We start from the raw sequence: 13302 nt of genomic DNA on the forward strand, positions 1-13302 counted from the left end.
GGTATTCTAACTTGCTATTTGTAATGGGTATTCTGTTTGGTAATTTGTATTGTAAATGGCCCAATAATATAAAATAAATTTCAAAACAGCATTTTGCAAACAAAATCAGAATGTTCCATTCAATAAGGTCAACCTTACCGGAATGCTTCGTTTTGATTTTTTTTTAATGAAATGTTATTGAAATTGATGTGTTCATGCAGAACATTTTGATTTTGACAAATTGACATTTTGTAATAGAAAAATGTTCCCTTGGTAATATTTTTGACCAAATCTAGTCAGGAACTGTTTTTGTAAGATTTTTATCCTACAGCAGAGAAGGGTTCATGTGCAGTTGCTGACTGATAAAATATTCTTCCATCCCATTTCTACCCATCACAGGTTGCTGCTCCTATTCCCCTTTAACTTCCACCTCCAATTAAGCATTTAAAAAAAAGTAGGAAACTAACATGCAAAAACTTCATTGGCAATCTGTCAGGGTTGCTATACACACACCATGTGTGATAAACCCACAAACGCAAGGAAATGAAAAGTTAAACCTCCTAGCAGTATATACTACCTTCACCCCACAATCACCTCCCTTACCATTACCACAACTACTGTGCACCACCACCCTTCTGCCCACAACCATCCAAACTTCCCCAAACAACACAACCATCTACTACACCAGATATCTGCAACAGCTAGGATCAGGAAAAATGTGGTGAGTTTAGGTTGTGCTGTATGATAGTGGTGGTAAAGGTAAGGTCCATGCTGGTGAATTGTGGAATACAATTATGTACTGTTTTCATTGCCTTGCTTTTGTGGGTTTGTGTCAGGTATGCTGTGAGTGCAGCAATTCTAACTGCTCCACCACAATACATGTTTTTTTGGTGCATTAATTCTTTGTTTGCTTAAAACTCTCTTTTTGTGAATGCTCCTGCTACTATATTCATTTGCTATAATATCTGCAGAAAGCAAACGCATACCAAGCAGACACTGCAGAAACAAATTTTTTATTTTGGCAAACATTTATGGGGAAAACCTTGAGGTACTGACCCAGTTCTAGTCATCAACGTATTATTGAAATATGAGCCCACTGTGTCATCTAAGGATGTAATATAAATTGCTTAAGGCCAGCTTATGCCTGGCTTCATGTGCACTGATGGAGGCAAGGATGAGGGGTGGCAGAGAGAATGTGAGGCAGTGGTTGGCTCACCCCCTACTGACTGGCCATTGGAGCTGATCAGCTTCAGGAAGGGTACTTAACTGCACCTAAAAGTGAGTAGTGGCAGCTTCCTCTGCACAACCCCTTCCAGTGCATTTTACCTAAATTAGCCCTTCAATGAATCTGAACTGTATCCACTCAGCTCCAGAACCTCATGCGGTGAGAAATTAAGTCACATCTAGCATGGCCTCCTGGGTCACCAAAAACAAGCAGAGAATAGGAATGGAAACTCCTTATCCTGCCAAGAATTTGGGCCTCCATGGCATCTCTACTGGAAATCAGGGCCCCTATAAGTAACTCTGACCCTTGCCATTCCTAGATGGTAAAAGTAAATGGAGTGTACCTGAGATGCCTACTGATTGACTGTCATGTTCTTTTTTCATGAGGAGACTCTATCATCCACCCTAAAATATGCAATAGCTCAGGTCCTACTTGTGACATTGGTAGACCAGATGCTAGCTCATGCCAAAGCCCCAGCCTCATTGAATACTTACAAATGCATAGCTGGAAGCCAGGCTAATTCACTTGTATATTAATATAGATCAAAGTGATTGTTAAATGTATAAGAGTGTACCTGGTGTTTACACTTTATGAAAACTAACAGGATATTGTTACATGCATTGTTTTCACTTATCTGTATCCTGTTATAATGTAATAGCAAACAGCTACATTGCAAACACTCCTGTAACTAAATAGCCCATCAAATGTGGAAAAAGCCTTGTGTAATGCAAATGAAGAACTTAACAGTAAAGTGCTAAATCTTGTACATTTGAAGCCAAGTGGTCTTAGTGTGTGCAGATCAGAGATCAAAGAATCTAAATGTGCTCTTCTCTCTCCACCAATCAAAGAAAGAGCCTACAAAAGAGGTGACCCTATCAGCTTGTTTTCTGTGAGAAGAATCTGGAACTATTGACTCAGGGAAAGATCCTTCATCTCTGGATTGTTTGGATTCTAACAGGGCAGAATAACTGAACAAGAAGACAGAGATTCCTAATGTTATTCCGGGTAGCCCTGAGAAACTTTTAGGAAACTGGCAGATTACTACATCTCTGCTATCATTTGAAATTATAGACGGTGACTCACCTGTATATATATTTTACCTGCTTTAACCTCTCTATAACTCTCATTCCTCTTTCTTAACTAATAAACCTTTAGCTAGTTTACTGGAGAATTGGCTACCAGCATTATCTTTGTGAGATCTAGGATGCAAATTGACCTAGGTGAGTGGTTGGTCTCTTGGAACTGGGAGAAACCTGGAATATTTGTGATTTATGTGTAAGTGACCACTTATCACATGGTCCTGCTTGCCTGGGTGGCAAGATAGACTGGAGTGTCTAAGGGGACTGCCAGTGACTCCATTAAAAGACTATTGTGGTACTTTGGGAATACACATTTGGTATGGGTTGGTGATAGGGTGACCAGATGTCCCATTTTTATAGGGACAGTCCCATTTTTTGGGACTTTTTTTAATATAGGTGCCTGTTTCCCCCCACCCCCTGCCCTGTTTTTTCATAGTTGCTATCTGGTCACCCTGGTTGGTGAAATCTAATTATAGATCTTACCATCAGTTTGGGGTGTCTGCCCTGCTTTTGATAGTCTGGCCCGAGGTTGGCACTCATGGTCATGAGCCACTCCAGACAGTGTGACAATACTAAAAACACCATTGCTTGGTGCTAGAGACTTTTCAAATTCCCACCTCCCACCGCTGAATCTAAACATCCCTTTTTCAGGCAGCTACTCAAGATGTCAGCAAAAAAGGTGTCCTACACTGCGTGTCAGCTGCCAGTCTCCTAGATCCTTCTGGAGGGAAAGTTTCTATTGTTCCACTAAAAACATGAGAACCTTTGACATTAACAAGATACGTGGACTTTGGACTTACTATGTTATTTACCATTTGACATGACACAATAATTAATTACTGTGTTTACAAAGTACTTTGAAGATAAAAAGGCAGATTTCAGATTTGTGAACATATTTTTTCTAATGTTCTCTCAAATAATTTTAGAGACAAGGTGGAAGGGCAGCTTTTCACTATGAAAATTTACTGGGCTATTTAAGGTTTAGGTACTCCTTTTTCAAAATGTCTTGGAAACAAGTTTGTTCCATTACACATGAACAGGTTTGTCAAACGCCCCTCTTGTGGGGCTATTAATGAAAAACACTAGAGCCTCAACTCTGCAATTGACTGTTTGTTGGCAGTCCAGTGCACAGTAAGTTGAAAGACTGGGACCAAGGTGAAAAGTAGGGGGAGAAATGCTGAAAGTAAATGTGAAATTAAATGTCTTTCTAAATAAACAACAAATAAATCTATAGACTTTCTGATGTTTTTAGGCAACATGTGAAAGACAAATTGCTTTTCAGAGGAAAAGGTAAATACCTACTTTAACAGTTAATCTCATGGTATATGAAACAGTTTGTTGACATATTTACTTGAGCATTGTGACATAAGGCTCTGAATACAAAATAAGATGGAGACTTTTAAATGTATTGTCTTCCAAATTTGCATAGCTGTTTGGTTTTTCTTTAGTGAGAAGGTTGTAGCTGTACATCAGTGGAAAAAGCAGATGCACTGATGTCTTTTATTTAAATACTTTAAAATGCATGAAGCAAAGATAACAAAAATTGGATGCAAGGTGATCTTTACAAAGTATAAGACCCTGTCTGTCTCTGGAAATAGCATTTAAATAATATTAATTACTTGTACTCTGTATTACTATCTAATTTTGTAGTTAACAAGTAAAATGACAAATATCTACAAACTGGGTTTTTTCTCTCTCTTCATACCCAACTGGCTCCACCAGTGTGAAGGAGGGCACTGCCAGGAGGGTAATAATGAGTCTAGCACACCAAACAATAAATAAGCCCCCGATATGTTGTCCCATTTGGGGCCTGTACCCAGAACAGAGCTCTAGGCAAGCAGCAGGACTTCCCACTACTCCTAGTGCACATCCTTCACCCAGGTCTTTTGATCCACTCTAATGATGATGGTATAAATTCTACTGCCTTAATAACAGGCAAGTGATGAATTTCAGTGTAACTCTGCTTTCTTATTTTCTGGGACATGATTTGGCTTGATCATAGCAAACATTTGTGTGTAACACCAAAATGTCAGAATAGCATGTGGATATTAAGCGAGGTCAACACACAGTTTTTGTACCATTTAATTATATTGGTTTAGAAATTTACCAAAATAGGTTTTACCACTATAAACATTTTTATATCGAGATAACAGCCTCCACACTATAGGTTACACAGATTTACATTGGTTTGTGCACCGATAGCTAAATTGGTACAATAAACTCTCAGAATATAGACATACTCATCTGTTGTTTCATTGGCTCAGTCACATTCAAGCCTTTTCAAATGTTACACAGTAATAGAGTAGTGAAACACTAAACTTTATGTGACTTTTTAAAAAAGCATAAGAGCAGCTTTTTACTTGGAGTATTTTTATTCTGCAACTTGAGTGCTAGATATGCTACAAGTTCCCAAAATGTGTGAGACTATATATGAAAAGCCTAACCTTGAACTGACAGACTAAAAGTGACAGATACTGTAATTTCCACAAGTATATAATAATTCATATCTGGTATAAAGGAATTTAATCAAAAATATGTTTGAAGTGATTGCTTTGACCTGTCATTGGCAGGAAATACTGTCTGCATGACTGTAATGACACACACACAAGGTTAGAGCATAGTCAAAGCCTAGAGGTTATATAATATTATGTATGAACAAGATATCCTTCCTAGAGAATATTTACAATAGGAAGATGTAAAAAGCGACAAAGAGTCCTGTGACACCTTATAGACTAACAGACGTTTTGGAGCATAAGCTTTCATGGGTGACTACTTTGCATCAGATGCATCTGACGAAGTGAGTATTCACCCATGAAAGCTTATGCTCCAATACATCTGTTGGTCTTGTCACAGGAATCTTTGTTGCTTTTTACAGATCCAGACTACCACAGCTACCCCTCTGATAATAGGAAGATGGGAGACATTCAGAGGAAATCTTAGAGATAAATGACCAATGGCTTCCTCTGGGTAGAATCTGGGAAATTATTTCTTGTTGCCAATGGAACTATTTGGGAAATCTTTGATTCAGATGGAAAACATTTCTCTTAACTCGCTAAGTAGTGGACAGACACATTAAGGACATCATGTAACTTTTTTTTACAGGACAACTTATCAAATTTATGGCTATGTTGTAACTCCCAAGTTACTCTTAGAGATGTTTTTTCCAATGTGGATTCCATCTTCATGGCATACCATTTTTCCTCAGCTCTGATACTCAGCATGGGACAGCTGATTTTATTATTAAGATTTCCTGATGTTTGCACCCCATATTCGGCTCTCGGCTATGAGGAACATCTCCTCCTTGTGTCAGGGACCAGCAACTGTCCCTTGGACAGGATAAGTGATACCAGACACTTCATATGAATAGAAGAAAATATCAGGGAACTTCCTTCAACCAGCTGTTGTGGTTCTAGTCTGGATCTTAATTTTCACATGTATAACAATATTGTCTCTCTTGGGCGCCTTCTCATAATTGGCTCAACAAAACATGCTGTGCTGGGCACAATCAGTTGCAGCTGGGCTGCAATCCGTTGCAGCCAGCTGGGCACAATGCCCTTTGTGCCCACGTCATGACTGTGCCCATGTTTTTCTGCAGCAAAATTTGGTATTTTCAAAATTTTCCATTTGTTTGTATGCATGTTGATGGTTGAATGCTGTGTCTATGCACTGTCTCTGCATTGCTCCTCCTATGATTGCAATTATGTCTTTCCCTTAGCACCAACTGCAGCACAGCCAGAGGATTTGCTTCTGCTGTAGCAACTATCAGAAAAGTCATGTGTGGGAGCCAGTACATGTCTATTGTGTAACTCCTCCTCAAAGATCAACAATACTAGTGACAGTTCAAATGTCTCCAACTGGATCACATATGCTAATAATGCATTATGACTGTATCTGAGCCAACCAGTTTGCATGTGCAAGGCTCTGATTCTTTTCTGGCTCACCATAATAAATACTATGCACTTACAGTACCTTTCATGTTAGGATGTCTTGCTAGCTAAGTTTATGTTGTACTGTGATCAGGAGCACAGTATCAGAGAACCTCATGGATCTCAAACTATCTGCTTTACAATCTATAATGGGTTAAACCTCATTAAACCCGGAGGTCATCTGCCAGTCCTGTGCTCCAGACCCATAAGAAGTGAACTACCGCATTTGCTGGCCCATTAACTTCATCTAGCATTTAAAATGATAGTCTAAATAAAAACGACTATAATTAATTCATGGCAATAATTGAGGGGGAGCTTGCTTCTCAAAATATTCAGAATATATAATTTTGTTTCAATAAACATCAAGATGTATTGTCCACTCATCTAAATTTTGGCTTCCTTAGGCCAATATATATTTGTTCACCTCAAAAGAAGTCAGTCTTCATTTTAGTGCATTTTAATTTGATTATATTGATTTTAATGAATTCAGTGTTCATTTATACTTTTTTTGGAGGATTTCATAAATTGACATTCTTTCCTTATTTATTCCTTGGAGGTTTTAAATGAATATATTTCTGTATACACTTTTTTCATTGTTTTCAGCTACTGGGTTGTTATAAATCAGGGACAGAATAACTGTGATTGTAACTTTTTAAAAGAATGCTATCTTTACAGCATTTGTTTTGAGACAACATATAAAGAATTACATAAACTTTGAAAACAGTGTAAGAAGGGAAAAAAAGGCCAACTGATGTCCAGTTAATTTAGTTTTATAAATTCTATCAATCTTCTTGCTTCAAATGTTGGTAGTTTTAATATTAAGATATTGACTCTCACTGGAGAAAGAAAGCAGTAAGGCCACAATAGTGATCTGACCCCATTAACCTCATCAATTAAACTGTTAAGTGTTTTTCCATTATTAAATATTAATCAATAGCTCTTTTGCATGCTGTCTGTCAATAAATAGGTAGATATAGAGTCCCTCTTGGTGTTACATGTACAATGCAATTTGTTTTCTGAAGGAATACAGCATGGCAGGTTGACTTCAAAAGCTGGGTGTAGTCTGTAAAATTGAATAGTTTTCACTGTCCCTCAAGGAGCTCAGCTGAGACTTAAAGCACATTTGGTGCACTTCAACCTAATAGGGCTCAATTAAGAGATCTCCAGTCACAATTATGCCAGTATAGCTTGAAGGACACCTGCGAGGTTGAGGGGCTTTCAGAGCATACCAACAAGGGACAGCACAGGCAGCAATGTGTAAAAGGCATTCAGATTTTAAAAAAATTAGCCCATCCTGTGTATTGCACAAAGCACTATAATTTAGTTTTGTGTGGAGCAGTAGGAATTCTAGGGCTGACACTGGCTGTTATATTCCCCTGGTGCTCATCCAGTTGAGGCAATACTCCAGTCACAGCATGGGAACCAGAGTTTAGAAAGAGGCTAGATCTCCTGGGCTGGTGAGGACTGATAATACTGGTGAGACTTTCGTGTGTGTGTGTGTTATTTTTATTTTTTTAAAGTAACAAGGGCATCTGACATTAATGACTTAGACTGTAGTGGGAGCTTTGGTTATAACCATCCTAGCTGGTGCTAATTTGTCAAATCAACAATTGCTGAAAGGAGGTGCGATTATTAAAGGAAGAGGAACCATGTGGAAAGAAGCAAAACTAAGAGACAAAGTGTAAGACAAAGTACATACAAACTTTTAATGAATTAACCTTACAAAAGACAATGGCATTAAAACAGCTGACATGTTTGTACAAAACTGCTCCTTTGTTGTTAGGACTGTCTCCAGGAAAGAATGCCAACCAGGTGCCCCCAACATGTCACTGGCTATGAGACACAACTGGTGAACATATCCAAATTGTATATGGAGGGACAGAATCAACTTATTTACAAATACTGTATATTTTAATGTCAGACTAGTGGATGCTATTGGGGAGCTACCGTATCTTCCAGGAAACATCATGCACCAGAAAATATTATGCACCCCTAGCTTTATTGCCTTAAGATTGTTTTTGTTTATCACTAACATCATCTTAGTCCCTTTGGTATCAGCCTCTGCATTTTAGTCTCTTTAGCAATCTTTGTTTCTTCTTTCTTGTCTTGAAGTAACAGTGCAAGTTGCAGTACAGTCTTCCAGTCCTATAGCACACAACACAACTGCCCTGGAATATAAGAATAGCGAGGTGCGTACTGCTGGATCACCGGACCATTCTGCAGCCATACTAAAATAACAGTTCCATAATACTGGAAAATAACACGCACATTGAAGTTAAGGGCCAAAATGGAATTAAGAAGTGTGTGATACTTTCCTGAAAATACGGCATTGTTGACACCTAAAAATATTCTTCAGGATGCCACATTCCCTTGTGAAAGGGACCTTGTCATTTCAGTATGTACAAAATATGTTTTCAATTCTCCTTTTCCTTTTACATTTATTATTCCTCTGCAGGTGCACATATACCCCAGCGTTTGTAAGATGTTGTTCGTCTCCTCTGTAACCTGAAACATATAATATTTTTTTTTAAATGATGAGCACAAAAAGAGAGAATATAATCTCTTTAGCATCTAGGACAGAAGCCAGCCTGGATGCTTTCAATGTTATTGTCATGATGCTTGGAAGATCTTTAAAAGGCACCTAAATACTGGAGGCTCATTTTTCGATCTTGAGCACCTACATTGAGTCACTGCAGAGTTCCATATGTGAGCCATCAAATAATCTGTTATTTAGGTGCTTAACACCTGTTTTAGGCATTTTACCTTATGTGCTTAGCTTTGAAGACACAGGGCCTGCAGATGCACAATTAGCACTAAAAACAAAATTGGTCTAATCTACCATATGGTACTCCAAAAAGTATTTCAGATTTTCAAGAGCTGTGTATCATTCATGTAGAGCCCATGGACTGAACAGAGACACTGGTTATGGCTTATTACAACAATCTGTAACCCACTAACCCCCTCTTTTTGTCCTGTGACTGCAGAGGTGTTAATGGGCCACCCTACCTTGCATGACCCCTTAGAATATGTGCTACCTACTTATGCTAAACAATCTGTTCCACCTTGTACTTAGCCGTGATACTCTGAGTACCTTTCCCAAAACTGAAGAAGAGCTCTGTGTGGCTCAAAAGCTTGTCTCTCTCACCAACAGAAGTTGGTCCAATAAAAGACATTACCTCCCCCACCTTGTCACTCTAGAACACCAACAGTCATTTTGCTTCTGCTGCTTTTCCTGAGTGACTAAATGTCTTTTAAATCTATACTTTCCCTTTTCAGGGACTGATCTTTCTGTACTGTGCATCTAGGACTGCTGGCTCACATTCTATGTGACCCTTTTGGGCTGCAGATGCCTAGAGGCTGCCCCCCCCAATATTGTCAATCTGCTTGGTTCATCACTAAGAACAATTCATTGCTTTATTTCATCTATCAACATGATGATCTGTTTCTGAAGAAGTAAGTCACTCAGACAGTAACATGAAAAAAGATACCTGTATTTTATCTAAGACACCAGTGCTGTCCATCCTGCTAGCCACATTCACTGTGTTGCCCCAGATGTCATACTGTGGTTTCTGAGCTCCAATTACTCCAGCTATTACAGGTCCATGGTTGATGCCTGTAAAACATTGGTTGACCCTCTGTGTTAATGAGAATTTACAAATAAGGGTGAGTAGCATATTTAGCTCATATATAAAGTAAATAAACATGTATTTGGCCTTTGCTGGATAGAGGGCACAGCAATAAATGATATGGCCACAAGTGTATTTGATCACTTACTGCAGCAGGATATTAGTAATAAAAGTACCAAGTTAGTCCACCTCAATTTCACAAAAAATATTTTCCTGTTATAGTTTCTTAATAACTTGCTAGTGCCATCTTTAGAGAGCATCTCTACCTTCAATTAAATAGATGTACCAGAATTTCCTTCAGTCTCTATAGAGAATGGGAATAACCTTCAATATTAAAACAGTGACTGCCAAATCTAATTACTTTTACAGCATTCTTTTATTTCTGACATACAGAGTAGACTAATGGACTCAGAAAAGTTCTCACTCATAGGACTATTTTTTGCTGATAGCATTGACCTAGAATGTTTGGGCTAATAAATAAATCTACATGATTACATTCATATCTGCTGCTTAAGCAGTGTGTTATGGTAGTAAAACATTAGCTTTGATACGGATTGCTAGAGGGAATAATAAGATCATACATAGCCACCCAAGAGACTTCCATCCTGCAGTCATTCTTGGTTCCTGAGTTCATTTTTGAGAAGGGGGGGGGTGACTCTCATACTAGGAAACGGAAGCAGGACATGACATAAGTTTCATTATCAGTAAACAGAACATGGCTCTTGTTTAGTTTTTATTTATACTATCTTGGATCTTCATACAAACATGCCCTTGACGTCAGTGGGAAATCTGATGGGATGGGGATTGACAGTAGTGTGTAATCCTACAATTATAACCCCACCTATGGACCATGCTTAAAAAAAATGGAATGAAGTTATCAACAAAGTGAATGTGGCACACCCATTCTAAGAGTATCAACAATGCCTTGATGGGTTTCTATAAGGAATTATACAGCTCCTATCCAAATGCCTCTACTTAGCAGATGCACTAGTTCTTTGAAGGAATTAATCACCCCCCTTGGGGGATGATGACAGAGGCCCTACAGGGCTCATTAACATGGAGGAAGTGGTTACAGCTGTTAAATACAGATAATTGGGAAAAGGTGCAGCTCCCAAGTGATACCAGGTAGAGGTCTATAAATGTTTGTCTCAGCACTTGGCTCCTTAGTTTCTGAATATATTAATTCCTTTAATAGCTTGCTTAAGGCCTTCGCTAGATTAATTTGGAAAGGCAAAAACTGTTCATTAGGCTTAACAGATCATGGTACTGGATGGCCAAAGGAGACTTGCTCTAAATTTGTGTTTATTATTTTTGGTCTGCCTGGTGAGACTGTGAATGGAAGAGACACTATGGTGACTGGCGCTCTAGAAACACCTAAAATAGCTCAGACAGATAAATGAGAGAGTGTGTGCTATCCAATAAGAGTAACACAAAACAATCACTAGGGATGCTCAAAATCAGTAAAAATGTAATCCTCTCTTCAAGTCAGCTGCAGGAGCATCACAATTGCACATGGGAAACAAAACAGTAGGAAACTATGATTGCATCCAAACTATGTCCTTGTTGATTGTTACTTGAACAACCTTTAACATCTCTCTCTTCTAACACCATTAAGTAAAAGAGTACAACTTTTATAGACTATACAGTAAACTCCCCTTAGAAGTTACATGTCAATAGTGTTGTTTAGAGACGTTTGCTCCATGAACACTGCTTCAATATAATCTTTTGTGCTACAGTTAGTGTGTGGGTTTAGCCCTTGACTTTCATCAGCACTTGTTTGTCACATAATGCTGATGCTGCCGATACCACTGCCTTACAGGTCGTGTTGTTTGAATTAAATCATTGATGGGAATAAGAGAATTTCCATTTCCTACAGGATTATAACTCCACGTCTCTTGATAAACCTATCGACTTGTGTTCACTTTGAACTGAAAGGGAAGGGAGAGGGAGATATTTCATCTTTGCTTTGCTGTTCTATTAACTGTGGCTTGTCCTACAAAGAATACTCCCAAAGGATTCATAGATTCCAAGGCCAGAAGGGATCACTCTGATCATCTAGTCTGACCTTCTGTATAACACAGGCCATAGAACATCCCTGAAATAATTCCTAGAGCACAGCTTTTACAAAAACATCCAGTCTTGTTTTTAAATTGCCAATGATGGCAAAACCATCCCAACCCTAACCAACATGACTTTTGAGGAGTACAGTAACTCCTCACTTAATGTAGTTATGTTCCTGAAAAATGCAACTTTAAGTGAAACGATGTTAAACAAATCCAATTTTCCCATAAGATTTAATGTAAATGTGGGGGTTAGGTTCCAAGGAAATTTTTGGGGGGCAGACATACTGTACAGTACTGTACTGTGGTTTGGAAGTGCCCCTGGCTTGCCCCAGACAGGCACAGCCCGCTGCAGGCAAGGATGCTAGGAAGCACCTTTGCAGCAGCAGCGGCAGTTTCCCCAGAGAAGAACAGGTGCTGACTTTGCCGGGGGATGCTCTAGGCCCACCTCTTCCTGTCCCTGCTCCACTCCAGGCCTACCTCTTCCCACCCCCACTCCACCTCCTCTCTGGAGCAGCCACATCCCCGCTCCTCCCCCTGCCCCAAGTCCTAAGCGCCGCCAAACAGCTGTTTAGCAGCGCTTAGGACTTTCTGGGAGGGAGGGGGAAGAGCAGAGACATGGAGCTTCCCTCTCCTCCCCCCTCTCCCAGCGCTTTGTGCTTAGGATTTCTGGGGGGGAAGGCAAAGACCAGGGAAGCGCCGTGTCTCCGCTCCTCCCTCTCTCTTCCAGAAAGTCCTAAGCACTGGCAGGGAGCGGGAGGAGGTGGAGAAGAGGAACTTGTGCAATGCTCCCTTGTAAAGTCACTGCTCTTCCACAGAATTTTACAAGCAGTGGATAGAGCAGGCAGCCAAATGACATTATATGGGAGCATTGCACAACTTTAAATGAGCGTGTTCCCTAATTGAGCACCGATGTAACTTTGAAACAACATTAAGCAGGTGGACGTTAAGTGAGGAGTTACTGTACATGAATAATTAATATGAGACTAATGCCAAACTTGCCACAGGGTGGCACTGTGAACTAAACATAAGAGCACAAGCAGCAGGCACAAATAATAGGAGTTACACTACAAGAAAGACTAGAAAGGTGACTAGCTGCTGTTTAATTAGAAACCAAGTACTTCAGGCATGTTTACAGGATGGATTTATAGGTTTCCAATAGTTATTCACTGCTTGCATTTCACACTTTCTAAATTTCACTTTGTATTCAAAAACTGTCTGACATTATTACTAGAAATTAAATCTGGGAATATATGGGCTTCTGCCAGTTATTAACTGATTTTGTCTCCTTTTCCTGGCTTAGTGATAACAACCTTGCATTTATTTTGAAAAATGTCATGATACTCTAGGAGAAGAAGCTAGAAACTGAATGATAAGTGATATCCTTAACAAATAGAATTGACTAAA

General features: G+C 39.2%; 1 protein-coding gene across 2 annotated transcripts in view; it reads right to left on the reverse strand.

The window, feature by feature from the left end:
• Positions 1-7948: 7948 nt before the first annotated feature.
• Positions 7949-13302, reverse strand: part of ADCY2 (adenylate cyclase 2) — a 435859-nt gene continuing 430505 nt past the window's right edge. For both annotated transcript variants that reach the window (XM_045005617.1, XM_045005618.1), the window contains 2 exons: positions 9698-9822; positions 7949-8714 (listed from right to left, as the gene is read on the reverse strand). In XM_045005617.1, coding sequence (XP_044861552.1) covers positions 8562-8714; positions 9698-9822 — 278 coding nt within the window. In that variant the 3' untranslated portion in view covers positions 7949-8561. The remainder of the gene's footprint in view (positions 8715-9697; positions 9823-13302) is intronic.

This window comes from Mauremys mutica, chromosome 2, assembly GCF_020497125.1.
Source record: "Mauremys mutica isolate MM-2020 ecotype Southern chromosome 2, ASM2049712v1, whole genome shotgun sequence".
NCBI classification, from domain to species: domain Eukaryota; kingdom Metazoa; phylum Chordata; order Testudines; family Geoemydidae; genus Mauremys; species Mauremys mutica.